This window comes from Halyomorpha halys, unplaced genomic scaffold, assembly GCF_000696795.3.
Source record: "Halyomorpha halys isolate HHAL.00 unplaced genomic scaffold, Hhal_1.1 Scaffold1157.1, whole genome shotgun sequence".
NCBI classification, from domain to species: domain Eukaryota; kingdom Metazoa; phylum Arthropoda; class Insecta; order Hemiptera; family Pentatomidae; genus Halyomorpha; species Halyomorpha halys.
The window spans coordinates 313,115-328,260 of NW_027108759.1; the positions used below are offsets into that span (position 1 = coordinate 313,115).

General features: G+C 42.4%; 1 protein-coding gene across 1 annotated transcript; it reads left to right on the forward strand.

The window, feature by feature from the left end:
• The first annotated feature begins 13,670 nt into the window (after window positions 1-13,670).
• On the forward strand, window positions 13,671-14,015 carry LOC106688572 (uncharacterized). The gene has a single exon (XM_014433090.1). It carries the CDS (start codon window positions 13,671-13,673, stop codon window positions 14,013-14,015), a length of 345 nt encoding a protein of 114 aa, XP_014288576.1.
• The last annotated feature ends 1,131 nt before the right edge of the window (window positions 14,016-15,146 follow it).

Sequence of the window (15,146 nt, forward strand, 5' to 3'; positions counted from 1 at the left end):
TTGCTTACAATACATTACCCAAAATACATCGATGTTTTTGAACATCCATTTGAGTAACGTAAGGTATGGGGGGTTAATGAGCAGGGCAACAGGAGGACTAGAGAGGGAGAGACCCCACTCTTTGCGGATGAACTAGGCCAGAGTGCCAAACTCACGGTCTGAGGATTCCCAGTCCTCCTTATCCCTGCCAATGCCGACTGCCACCTCCGCCTACTGCACCCCCTGGGGAGTCCGATGGGACTCGCGAACGACAGAGGCGGGTGTCAGTCAGGCCCTTTAAACACCCAAGCTAGGCGTAGAGCTCCCTACGCATAGCTTGGGCACTCTGGCCTAGTTCATCCGCAAAGAGTGGGGTCTCTCCCTCTCTAGTCCTCCTGTTGCCCTGCTCATTAACCCCCCATACCTTACGTTACTCAAATGGATGTTCAAAAACATCGATGTATTTTGGGTAATGTGTTGTAGCGACTGGTGGCAGAGGGTGTATAAAAATATACTGTCTTTTATCGACCCACTTAGGGCACCTGGCGCACCCCATTGTATCTAATGCCCGCTGCAGGGTGAGGGGGTAGTACCTGCAGTGCCTTTAAGAATCCCCATACTCGTGGGAATAAAAATGAACGACGACAATTTGTTTTACATTTATCCCTTTCCAGATGAGGAGGACTCGTCCGACTCAGATATTTTGGACCTGACAGGGAATGTTTCGAGCTCACTTTCCACGATCGTGGAAGAGATGAGCGATGAGGAACCTCAGGAGGGGGAAGTGAATAGTGGAAGCACTTTCCCTAGCCCCCAGTCTAGAAGAAGGGAAGTCAGAGGATCGGGCGCAATGAGGAGAAGGCGACGTGCGATCAATACAGCCACCGCCGGACTACAGGAGAATGAGAGGTTGTTTTGGGACCAGCAACTTTGGTTGATAGGGAACAGAGCTCTACAGGATCTGGTTCTGCTGCGGAGAGTGAGCCAAGGAGCGTGGATCGGCCACAGGATACCGGGAGACCTTCAGACCCATCAGCCTCGGGTGATAAGGACCGGAACTCATCGTGACCAGGACCATCCGGGAGGGGTAGGAGGCTTAGGGTCAGTTCTCAGGATACCGAAGGTCAACAGGGGACATCCACCTATGGTGTTAGAGACCGGAACCCTTCGGGACCTGGAACGTCCATGAGAGCTGATACGAGGCTAGGGGGGGGCGGTCCCAAGACACTGATGAACGCCCGGGCCCATCAAGCCCTGTTGATAGGGACCGGAATTCTACTGGACCGGGACCTTCCACTGAGAAGAGGATAAGGCCTCCCCAGGGACTTCTGCGCCTATGGCAAAGAGACCTAGGGGAGGTGGACCAACGAGACCAACATACTCCAACGCTGCGGGATGCAGTAGGGTTGCCATCATTCCTGACGGCTATCCTTCCGTTTAGCTAACTCGTGAGCATAGTGATGAGGTGCAGGGACGCCTGATCAGGATCATGGACGAACAGGCACAAGGGGGTGCACACCTTGAGTTTAGCAATTTAGCAATTAGCATCTCGGGGGGGGGGGGGTGCATCGTGATTTGCGACAACCAAGCTGGTAGGGACTGGCTGTCGATTGTCGTCAGAGACGTCACCATCGGCGACAATACCCCCTTGCACGCCGGCAACGTTGATGAGCTCCAGAGGACCACAGGGGTGGGAATTTTCTTCCCTGGTGAGCGAGTTGAGGCAGACATTCTCCTTCGAAGAATTAGCTACCAAAACTCTAGGATGCCCGATGTTGGAAGATGGACGCTGACGGGATCAAGGAAGAGGAGGGAGGCTGGGTTTTACGGGGTTTTTAAGATCCCGGAAAGCAGCCTACGCTTTTTGGAAGACAGAGGCTTCCTAATGAATTATAATTTCAAGAAGGCCTTTGTGAAGGTACACACCATGAGGAGACCTCAACCAAGGGAAGAGAGAGGGGCTGGTGAACCCATGGATGTGGAGAGTGCCGATTCGACCTCTCGCGCTGGCGTGAGTGGGGTGGCGGCCCATCGCACTGGAGCGAGGGAATCGGAGAGGCGGACCATGGGTGGATCTGGAGTGCAGGCTGTGAGCGGATCTGGACGACTGATTACCAGTGGAGTCCTCAACAGAGGTAGAAAGGCTACCTTTGTTAATAGGGTGAGGGCGGAAGTCATAGATATAACTATAGCAACTCGTCGAGTAGGTCCGATGATTAAGAACTGGTACGTCTCGGATGAAGAGTCATGCTCAGATCATCGGTAGATCAGGTATGACTTAACAACATGTGACATGACCGAGTCGGTGTACAGGAATCCAAAGTTGACGAATTGGGATTCCTACTGTACCCAACTCGAGGAAGAGGTCAGGAGTTGTCTAGGAACAATCAGGAAAACGTGGCAGCTTGAATGCCTTAACACGTCCTTAACGGATGCGATCATAAGATCCTACACTGATAATAACAGGGTATGCAGGATCCAAACCAGCAGGAATACAACCTGGTGGAATGAGAAACTGGCTAGGCTGAGAGGACTCACGAGGAGACTCTTTAATATAGCGAAAAGAACAGGGTGTTGGGACACCTACAAGAGTGAACTAACTGACTACAATAAGGCTATGAGGAAGGCCAAAAGAGGGGCGTGGAGGAGATTCTGCAATGATGTTAATGATGCTTCCTCCACGTTCAGAATCAATAGGATTCTATCCAGAGACTCTGAAAGGGGAGTGTTGGGTGCTGTTGAGGTGGAAGGGGGGGTTCACCAATTCTGAGGTGGGAACCCTGGAGGCTCTGGCATGCTGACACTTCCCCTGGGCGTGTACTGATAGAAGAAAATGATTCAACTCCCACTATAGAGAGCTACACTTGTAGTAGAGTTAACTGGATCAACGCGATGTTGGAAGGAAGATTGCTCAAGTCAGAGCTAGGACATACTAAGATGTGGATGAAGCCCGCTGGTGGCTGTCCGCAGAGTGGAGTGCTATCTCCTCTCCTGTGGTTTATGGTGGTGGACACCTTACTTATTATATCCAATAAGGCAGGTTTTTACACAAAGGGATATGCTGCTGATATCGCTGATAGGAGGCAAATTCCCAGAAACTATCTCAGGATTGCTTCAAACATCGGTAGACCTTATGAATGGATGGTGCCAAGAATATGGTCTGAGCATCAATCCTTAAAAGGTCAGTCTTTGTGTCTTCACTAACAGACGGAACATTGCAATCAAGTCGCCGTATCTTAACGGTGAACGATTGAGATTCTGCAGTGAAGTCAAACATCTTGTCGTTACTCTCGATAGTAAACTGAAGTGGTAACTCCATGTTGAAAGGACCAGTATGAAGGCACTGAGGTGTCTCTGGGCATGTAAAGGAGCCGTAGGCAAATCCTGGGGCCTTAAACCAAAAGTTATATATTGGTTGTATATGGCAGCGATAAGACCCATTGTCCTATATGCTGCTATTGTATGGTGGCACAGGGGTACGACTAGGAAATCCCAAGCTTGGCTCGGGAAACTTCAGAGACTGGAGTGCCTTATGATAACGGGTGCTATAAGCACTACTCCTTCTGCAGCAATGGAGGTTCTTCTAAGCATTAAACCTCTACACATAGGGATTGAAGCTCAAGCCCTTAGCTCTGCATATAAACTTATGGAACTAGTAACGAACTACCATTCCCTAACTTATGAGGGACATGGCAGACTGTTCAGGAGGATCAATGAAGACGGGATCCTGGCTATGCATTCAAATCATCAGGAGAAGAAATAGAAAAACACTTACTATAGTGGAGGGATTGCAGAGGAATCCTTGATGGAACAAGGATCTGGAGCAGGAATATGGAGGATGGACATGCCTAATCAAGGCACATCCATCTCATTAGGAAAACACACCACAGTATTCCAGGCTGAGTGTTGTGAAAAATTGGAAGTTGGATGTGATGTGAAAAAGGCTAATTACGATTTACACGGAGAGTCAGGCAGCCATTTATGGGCTGGATAACTATGTAACCCGCTCTAAATTGGTGGAGGCGTGTAAGGCTACCCTGAACTCTCTCTCCTTGGCCAACAAGGTGGGAGTGGAATGGGTGCCTGGACATAAAGGCATTAAAGGAAATGAGCGAGCGGACTACCTAGCACGGAAAGGATCTGAGTCCGCTCCTTTTACACCTGACCCCATATGTGGGATTAGTCTCAGTCATGCGAAGAGGCACATCAAAAAGATTGCGGAGAACAAGGCTGGGTTACTCTGGAGAAATACCAGAGGAATGGAACAATCAAAAATGTTCCTCAAGAGATCCTGCCCGAAAAGAAGTAACTGTCTTCTTAATAGGAAAGGAGTGTCTTAAGGTGGGTGACAGGTCTACACACGGGACAGTCAGCTAAATAAGCATCTCTATAAAATAAGACTGATAGAGTCACCTATCTGCAGGAAGGATAAAGAGACTGCTTACCACATCATTTGCAGATGTGATGTAGTGCAAGGACACGATTCCTCATCTAAAAGCACTTCAGACTGGCCATAGAATGCGTGATCGATGGAACAGACCGTATGTTTCTGAAATAGTTGTTCAAAAACATCGATGTATTTTGGGTAATGTATTGCAAGCAACGATATTTTAATATTGAACATTGATATATCTAACCATCGATGTTTTTTTGTCAATGTTGCAAAAACCACTTCCGATTGACGGGAGTATACGTAGTCGTTGGAACAGAACTTATGTTACTGAAATGGTTGTTCAAAAACATCGATGTGCTTTTGGCAAAGATTTGTGTGCAATGATATTTTAATATTGAGCATAGATATTTTAAATCATCGATGTTTTTCTAGTCGTAATTTATCTTTATTACGTCGTTAGCGTGATGATTGAATGTAATTTTTTATCCCACCACATTGTTGTTAGGAATCTGTTTATACTGTAAATTTTTTTTTTCATTTAGTTACTTTTGGGGGGGGAAAAAAATGAAAAATTGGGACAAACGTAAAACATCGGCTTAAAAACATTGATGTTTTGGGTAAAACATGAATGATGAAGAGACTGCTTACCACATCATTTGCAGATGTGATGTAGTGGCAAGAACACGATTCCTCATCTAAAAGCACTTCTGACTGGCTGTAGAATGCGTGATCGTTGGAACAGATCTTATGTTTCTGAAATAGTTGTTCAAAAACATCGATGTATTTTGTGTAATGTATTGTAAGCAACGATATTTTAAAACATAGATATAGATATAGATACGCAATGTAGATATATCAAGATATTATATATATATTGTTGAAGGGTACAAGATATTCCGCCATGTCCGGTACGAATCTTCTGTAATAGTTCAGCGCTCTTAGCAATCGTCGCACTCCTTTCACGTCTTTGGGTACCGCCATCCTTTGCAGAGCCGACACTTTCTTTATGTCTGGTCTCACACCGTCTTTGGAGATAGTGCGCCCCAAAAAATCAATCCGGTTCTTCCCCAACACCGATTTCTCTCTGGATAATTTTAGGCCAAATTCCCTCATTCGCTGGAACACACTCCTTAGATGGTCCACATGGTCCTCTTCCGATTTGCTGAACACCAGAAAGTCGTCCATGTATACCTGACAAACTGATTCGTCCAGTCCTCTCAGGAACTTATACATCAGCCTCTAGAAAGTCACGGGTGCGTTCTTAAGATCAAATGGCATTCCTGTAAATTCATAATTACCACGTTCGAAGATGAAAACGGTGTCATGCAGATCCCTTGGATGCATCTTAATTTAATGGTACCCTTTCTTTAAATCGAGCGTGCTGGAAATTTGGTACAAGTGGGTCGCCGTAATATGGGTCTTTAGCAAATTAGCAATGCCGTACCCAGTGACAGAAAATCGGCGGAAGCAGTATTGAAGGCCCTGCGAACGTGGTTCCAATATTATGGCGTTCCAGAGAGAATCTCATTTGACAACGGACGAGAGTTTGAAAATGCTGGTATGAGAGCAGAGATGAAAATCTTAGAGGTAACGTGGCACTTTAATATTCCAGGACACCCGAAAGGTAGAGGCGGGATAGGACGCTTCCATAATACAATTAGTGACCACCTCAGAGTATACCAGCTGGAGAAGGTACTCGAGCCAGACGAGGCGATGGAAAGGTCGATCAATGCTCACAACCACTCCATACATCCATCACCGTTCAATGTTGTTTTTGGATGTGGATGTGGACGTCGCAGGGACTATCGGGATACGGCGGTAGGAGAGGACACTATTGCCGTTAATAGTATGGCATAGCGGAGGGTTTTGGATAAAGTTAAGGGCAGGATAGAGAGGGAGAAGAAGAAACGGGTGGTAAGGCAAAACCTCGGTGTCCGCGATTTTATGGGCCAAATTAAAGTCGGGACGATGGTATACCGGAAAGTAGGGACAAGCCGTGGAAAAGAGCTACACAGATACAAGGGACCATTCAGGGTTATCACAATCAGAGAACATAACGTAGTCACCATAGAAAGTTTTAAGGAACCAAATAGACGTAGGATGGTCCAGTTGAACTACTTACAGCAGCGAAACCTTGACGGCCTGGAATGCCCTCAACCCCCTCTTAACACTAGAAATTAGTTTAAGCAGAATTTTGTTAGTTTCTTTTATTGTTACGATTTTATAAGGCCCCTCATACTGTCCAGTTGTTTTATTTCGTGTGGTTCGCAGTCGTCGATATACAGATGTACCCAGCTGTAAGGGCCCTTCTTATAAACCCCGGGTCGATCGTTGGCCTTATCTATTCGAACTCGTTTTTCGGGTATTAGTTTTTCCCGAACGTTTGCCCGCCTTATTCTTTCCCGGCAAAGCATCGTCCTGAGGTCGTTATTGTTGACCGTGAGGTCTTCTCTATCGCGTCGCCTTTTGCCCGAAAATAATTACTACGGGAGATAACCCGTCACTGAATGGATTGTATTATTATACGCAATTACTGCACGTGGCATGGCATGATAAGGGCCAAGATTACGGCCCAATTTAAGTTACCTTAAATGTTCACCGAACGTGTTCTGTAAACGCTCCACGACGCCTCTCTCTACCCTTGATCTGATGGAGCGTGTCGGATTTAAGTAATCCGATTTTTTCGTTCTTTTTTTGATTTATATAAAGTCGGGGTCGGGGGTCTCATTTTCTGATGCCCCCCTTGCCGCGAACACCGGAAGACCCCGAAGACGCTGCGACTGCAATGCCGCCCCAGCCTGAGCCTCATGCAAGCCAGGACCTGGCCTACCCCTACCATCACGCCAGGCTCCAGGACACGCTGGCCAGCCCTCGAAGAGAAAATACGTCAGACATCGGGCGAGACACATGATTTTCACCATTTTCGCCCACAGCACACCTGGACGAGAAAGCGGCCCAGAAGACGTCACCGCGTCGGCGAAAACGTCATTCAGCAGATAAGCCATCACTCTATTACCTATGAGACCCCAAGTTTGTTCTGGAATCATATTATCATAAATAAGTATTTAACCTAACACACTAACTATAATTGCCCCTCCAGGGGATTAACATTATAAATTAAAATTAAATATATGCATGTTGATCGGCATAAAGTGTCTCACAATTTCAGCCCCCCTTTTCCACACACACACATTTAATTCAAACATAAAATTACACTCGGGACACCTGCAGTATAACACGAGCAGGTCCCGATGTATACAGGGCGTATTTAGTCGCCATCTAAGTCCTAGTGTTGTACTTTCATCGTAAATTAGGGAATTAACAAATTCCTTGCCGCAATCTGACACGAATCCGTCAGGCCTGCTCTACGTGTATTGTATTGTATACACCATTGTAAGATTTAAAAAAATCCACAACTAACAAAATAAAAAAGTAAAAAATTTGGCCAAAGTAAATTTTAAAAATACAAAAATAAGCATTGAATGGGTTGGACAGTTGTTTCTACTTTTTGTGTTAAAAAATATTGACAGTACAATTATCCTTACAATAGTTGAATATGTAGATAGCGGCGCTCAGCGGGAACCATCATACCGCTAGAAGTTAGTATTCATTTTTGTATAGAGCTAAGTGAATTAGTCTCTGAGTAGCCCATTTTTTTTATCAACCTAAATTATGTTCAATTGGATTTTTTTTTTTTTCCTGACCTCCTAGAAAAGAGAAATGAATATATACAAAATGAAGAAAGGAATGTATATAAGTTGGCAAACTAATACATCTTGTTTTGCCAGTGTGGCATTATAAAGGTGGATCCACATGTTGGCCGCTCGCCACGGATCGGAGGCTCGTGCAAAGCCTCGGCAAACAAAGAGCGGGCCATCCACATGTCAGTGTTATTCAGAGAGGCAAACATGGCGGACGTAATAGTGGTTTCAGCCATTGCACTTGGATTGTATTATTTTTATTACAAGAAAAGAAAATGAAAGGAAATTAAATATAAATAAATAAGATTAAATATAAAACTTATTATAAAAAGTACCAACAAACACCTTTAACCTCCTAACAGCTCTCAGTTGTAACTAGACAAAGAACAATGGTGTAGATGCTACACGAGCGCTCTCACGAACCCCTTTGATCTGTGTCCAAAAACCGACTCTCGACGGCTCGGCAACGAGCCTAGGCCAACCAAGCCGAGCCACCTATCCACATGCTCGCGTATGTCTGAGTTCGCCATGGCTCGGCCAACATGTAGAGGCCCCTTAAGATAGGCTGCCGGGTCCGCTGAAGGCGGTGTCATCGATGATGGCATGTGTTGCCTTGCTTACTAGGAATAGGGAGGGGCTATTCCGGCTGGCATTGATGAAGTGATGACTTCAGGCTGTAGAACCAGAAGTCCCTCCCGAGGCGAGAACATCGACCAGGGGAACAGTGCTCTGCCACCTCCCAGGTCTTGGTGTTGGGGTGATTTTACGGAACAGTGGATTGGCACAGGGTTTCAGCCCATCAAAGAATTTGATGTGCCTACGGCCTATGAATTCTGGCACAGTCGGGAGTTGGAGCTCTTCACATATTTCTCTGTTCCTGGCCCGCTGGAGTGAAGTTCCTCGCACTATTCGCCTCATTGGATTTTTTTTATGTCTTTACAGTTTAATTAATTTTGTTTAAATTTGCATTTACGAGAATCAATTGTAGTGTATCTGTAAATTCTATGTTATAAATATGTTTTGTTCTATTCTCTTCTTATAAAATAATTGGAGACGAAGTATAATTTTGTCATTTTCGTGAGAAAAATCACGTAATCTAATAAGTAAAATTTTTGTATTTTTTGTTGTTGTATTCGTTAGCTTTTCATTTAAACAAGTGTAAATTTTCAAATTTGTTTTTTTGTAGTTCCTTTGGATGAAGGAACTGGAGGGAGGGAGTGAACAGTTTATACATTGTAGAAAAACTAGTAACTTTGTTATTATTTTAAACAAACAAACACATGTGTTCACTAAAAAATATATAAACCAAATAGTTTTGTCAATTGCATATCTTGTGTAATTATTCTGTCAAACTAATCTTAATTCCACAAATTCAGTATAACATAAGTTATATAGATATTCTTACTTTCTTTTGTTGTATTTAATGTGATGCTTTTCCTTTATATTTTTTTTTTGTACATATTTGTATATACGTAATATTTTGAGTTTACGAGAATTGTTTGTAAACTGGCGCGGGAGGGGGGGGGGAGTTACAGCCAGCTGTATAACTATCAGCTGATTCAAATGTATATATAGACGAGCAGGTCTCAATAAAAGGGTGACTGAGTGTATACTAATGGTTGTGCCTGTGCTGCTGAACAGTGAGGATCCTTTTTGACAGCGCTATCAATTGTATTCGAATCCTGGGAGCTTCAGTCGCAGATTCATCTCCTAGCTCCTCGAGAAAACAACACAAAGATCAGTCAAAAATAGTTTCATAAGAAGTGACAATTTGCCCCTCAGCTACCCAGTGTTAAAATTTTTAGCCATGGCTGCGGCCGTTAAAGCCCAGTCACAGATAGTGATTGATAACAGACCGGGTAAACAGGCACGTAAACCGAAAGTAGGAACAGGAGCCAAACAACCAGAAACAGTTAGTGGTAAATCCCAAAAAGCTATCACAAACCATGCAGACAGTGTAAATAATATAGCAAACATTAAACTCAGTAACACAACGACCACACATTAAAGGAAGATCGTACTTTATTAGATAAATTAAAAATAAGTGACTACTTGTTGGGCAGGAATCTCAAAAATGAACGTATACAGCATTCTCAACTTCAACTGTGCTGAACTAGGCTCAAAAATAAATGAGGTGGAAGCGCTATTGGCACACACAAATCCAACAGTGGTCGTACTTACCGACACGAGGCTGCAAGGACGACCCCCCTCACTTTGGAGGATATGCCGTAGCTACGGATGACTTACACGACCCTCACGGCGGAGTTCTCATAGCCGTTCGCTATGGAACGACATGGAAGAAAATGGAGCCAACTCTGAACACCCGTGACGTCCGGTTAAGCCATCTCACCATCCAGGTGATGATGCACCAACCCACATATGTCACGGGAATCTACCAGCGTCCCAGAGGATCAGTGAAAGAACTAAGACAACTCGTCGACACATGCGGAGCGAAAACAAATCACTGGCTGGTAGGGGACCTGACTGCCAGACACACCCTATGGCACAACACCACTGCAAACCTGGGGGGAAGACAATTGGTCAAAACCGCCTTCACGGTAATTCATCCTGGTACCCATACGTTCAACTATTTTGGGACCGGTTTCTCCTCAACCATAGAGCTCCAATTGACCAGACAACCCCATCGTGTCACAGGTTGTACGGTGACGGACGTCATCACATCAGATCACCGGCCGGTCATGTATGAGACCAATGGGAAAAGTTCTGAACTGGATACGGAGAAAATTAATTACCATGAAGCTGACTGGAGCAGATTCAAAGAAGAGATGAACCATCGGCTGAAGGAAATCCCGGCGCTACGCACCTTTGAAGAAGTAGATACCTACATTGACCAATTGACAGCAGCGATCATAGAAGCTACGAAGGCAGCCATTACCACCTACAGAAACCCCCATCCCACATCATGGCTCTCATCAGGAGTAGGCGCACTCTGAAAAACAGACACTATAGATCCCTCAACTCAATCACCACACAGATCAGAAACCTGATGCGCCAATGGAACATTGGAACCAACAGCGACTTGGCATGATCGCCTCAGGACCACCCATGGCGACTATCAGAAGTTTGGAAACAAGATCCGTCCACCTAACCTGCGGGGTTCCCTAAGGAGCAGTTCTCACCTGTTTTATTTTCAATATATACTGCTGATGTAGTTGACAAAAACTACAGACAGGCAACAATCGCCGCATTTGCTGACGATATCGCCCTCTACAGCAGCAGGATAAATGCCAAAATAGCTCTACGAAAGGCCGAAAACTTCTGTCCTGACATCACCCACCAACTGGGCTACTTAAACATATCGTTTAACCCAGCAAAAACAGACTGTGTGGTGTTCGCTCAAAACAAGCACAAACGATCAATACTTCCGAAAAATCTCAAAGTGGCGGACACCGTCATCTCACCTTCCAATTCCATAATGTATTTGGGCATAAAACTTGATCGTCACCTAAAGCTCTCCACCCATCTCTACCAGAAGACGAGAACGGTCCGAAGAAAAGCATGCCCTCTAAATCACCTCCTCTTCCCCTGCGACTAAAACTCCATGTATATAAAAGTATACTACGCTACTCTACGGAGCGCCACTGTTGACCCACCTCTCAGGCGGCACCAAGAGACTCCTCTAGCGCTTTCAAGATTCAATGCTCAGGAAGATAGTGCTAACAACAGCGCGGCAGAAGAAGAAACCAGATCTCCATACGCCATTGGATCTCCCGACTGTCCCAGAATTCATAAATCGCCGCCATATCAAAATCTTTGATTCTCTCCAGTACCTCCCAAATTCACCATTCCAAACTCTTAAACCAGCGCCTCCTCCAGTGTGAAAGGACACGTCTTAGGTTAAGTTCCACTTCACAACAAATGTGTGCCCCAACACGTTTAACAGTCATGTAACCCACAATACAAAACCTATATCACTCACTAGACTCTTTAAAATGTACACCCTCTACAGAAAAAGGAGATACAAGCAAAAACTGTATATATTTTTCTTATTATGTATATGTTAGTCAAAATAATTTTCTGTACTACCTATGAAGAAAAAAATAAAAGAGTGTTTAAGTAGCAATGGAGTTGGTCATTTCTCTCTCCCTTTTCTCTTTTTTAAGTCTTTGTTAAACCAAAAGTTTAACTTGTATATATATATATATATATATATATATAAATACAATTACCAATCAATCATTAGAGCATTAGAAAATTATTACATGTTACAAAAAATATTTCCATACCATGTTTTTAGGATAAATTTAGCTTGTATATTATTTATCAACTAAAATTTTATACAAGTTTACCTCCTCAGCTTTGAGGAGGTGTATCTTAACTAAAGAAAAAAGTTTGGTTTTTATTTTGCATATGCAGCTATTTTAAAAACGCATATATTAAAAGTAAATACTTTTACCAAAAAATAAGATTTTTCATGGTCAAAAACTTATTTTAGTTTTCAACTTTTCAAAATGTTAACTAAATTTAAATTGTCGTATTGAAAATACAAACTGGGTCTCATTTAGTAGAAAATCTAGATCCTTACAAAAGGGTAATTAGTTACTTTTACCATTAAATTGGTCTTTGGGGTTAAAAATTCATAAAAACACATTTTCTGTCCTTTTATTAAGGAATTCTATGGATTTATCAGTAAGTCTCTCACATAAAAAAAAAATTCACTTAATACAAGGTGTTAAGGGTTCAAAAGGAACCTTTGCTAGCCCAACCATGAATAGTACTGAAAATAACTGCCGAATGTTGCTATTGTTATATTTTGAGTATCTGAACATGTGTAAAACAAAATATGCAAATATAAACTGGAAAAGAAAGAACTTAATTAAACTTATAACTATTGCAAAAATTAACTTGTAGGTTAAACAAAAGAGAAAAAAAAAAATGCCTTTATATTACCGGTGATTGATGGGCCCCCCGCTGTGGTAGGTGGTTTATGTCCTTGTGGAGGTAGATCGACAAAAGTATGTCCGCCTGCCGTGGTGAAAATATTTAAGACGATAGAGATGGCTAGAATGCTAGCTACTAGGAATGCATATTGAGAAGACACTTGAGAGGATATATGTGTGCACAATGATACGCTAGGATGTCATCGGTTCATCTGCAGTATAAAAACAACAGAAAGAGAATTTGTTTTGTTTTTTGTAACATCTGTCACATAATTGATTACCAAACATATGTTGGCCCCAACACAAGGTAAATGTACCATTTTACAGGACTTTAACTGAACTCAGTACATCAATGTTTATATGGTCTTCAATATCAGCTAGGTCTTATCCTCATTGAAATAGTCTGAGAGGGCTTGAATGTTCAATTTTCAAAATGATTCTCGTTTAAGTAATTATAACTTTATTCATTTGGAATTATTGATCACCGAACATTGTCAGTAATGTGAAGGAAAGATATACATATTTTTCCCTGGATGAAAAATGATAATACTTAATAAATGTAAAAATTAAAAAAAAAAGACTTAAAAAGGGCAAACAAAATTGAAGCTGCTGAAAAGGTTAACAGGGACAAAATGGAGCCTTCCTCTCCGTAAGTATCTCCTACATGCCAACGCACGATTCCGCTAAAGTCTACAGATGACACTGGCATGTGGTCAGATCAAGAAAGATTGCCCTGAACCTGAGCTTAGAGCAGCTGTACTAAATACATTTCATGAGCTGTACCCCATAGAGCAATGGCTGCACATTTATACTGATGGATCTGCATCCCGTATTAACAAGGGAGCTGGAGCAGGTGTATTCACAAGCAACTTACAACTGTCATGTCCTGTTGGAGCTGGATCAGACAATTATGATGGAGAAATTAAGGCTATTCACTTTGCAATGGAAGCCACTATTGAAATTGATGACAACACTACAATCTTCAGCAACTCCCAAGCTGTAATACAAAAATTATCAACACCAGGTATCGCAGTCACCTAATGAAGAAAAGTGCAGAAACATGGCTGCTATTATGAAGAAAAGAGGAAGGATCATAGCTCTGCAGTAGATACCAGGCCATATTGGTATATATGGCAATGAACAAGCTGACAAGTTGGTAAGCTCGGTTGTGTGGAGACACAGCCTGTTCTACCACTTACCTACAGAACAGTGAAATCAATTATAAGTTGTAAGTACAGGACAAGCGGAAGGAAAGAAGTGGGAGAGCCAACTGTATAAGGATAAACAAATCCCCAGCAATTTTAGCAGAGCTGAGGGAATACCTTGTTTCCGCCTAGTAACAGGACATGATCAACTCCAAAAACACCTCCATCAAATAGGGACTGTAGATTCACCGAAATATGTTCCTCTATGCAACATTGGAGACAATCTTTTGATGTGTATTGGTCTGTGAGAGGGGAAATGACTTAATAGTCTACTTCTTCTGGCATAGAAAAAAAAAAGAAAGAAGAAAAATCACCTCCAGAAACAAAAATATCTGTTTTTTCCAATTAAAAATTGATTTTTTAGTAACGGATATTTTCTTTGAAGAAGTAATATCATTGCTTCAATCTGCATTGAAATAGACATGCAAAAAAAAATCATGTATCATACATTGTATTAGAACAGATGTCCAATATTTATTCTACTTTAAGAACTGTAGGTGCTGCATTATTAAAAAACCAGTAAGGTACTTATTCTTCCAGAAATTCAAGACAGAATCCGATTATGGAATACAAAATAGGAGTTCTAATCTGAATGATCAAAGTTGTTAACAATCATACAGATTTGGGCATTGCATGTTATATGAGTATACTGATGGATTCCAAATTGATCATGACTAAGTAAAATAGATCAATATGAAATGAAGTTTGAAACAATATAATTGAAAAAATAGTTTTGGCCGGCCAGAGTAACTAAGTACTCCACTAGTGTCAAGATATCCTTTGTGTTATTCACAAAGTGACAAAAAAAGAAAATCTATTTCATATTTTATTATTATTGAAGTTTCTATTGTTAAATAAATAAATATTTTGAATTCGTACAATCAATATACTTTTCACAATATAATAAATCTAAATTACCATTCAATAAAAATAAACTGATATCTTAGAAGGAATTAATCAAAGAAAC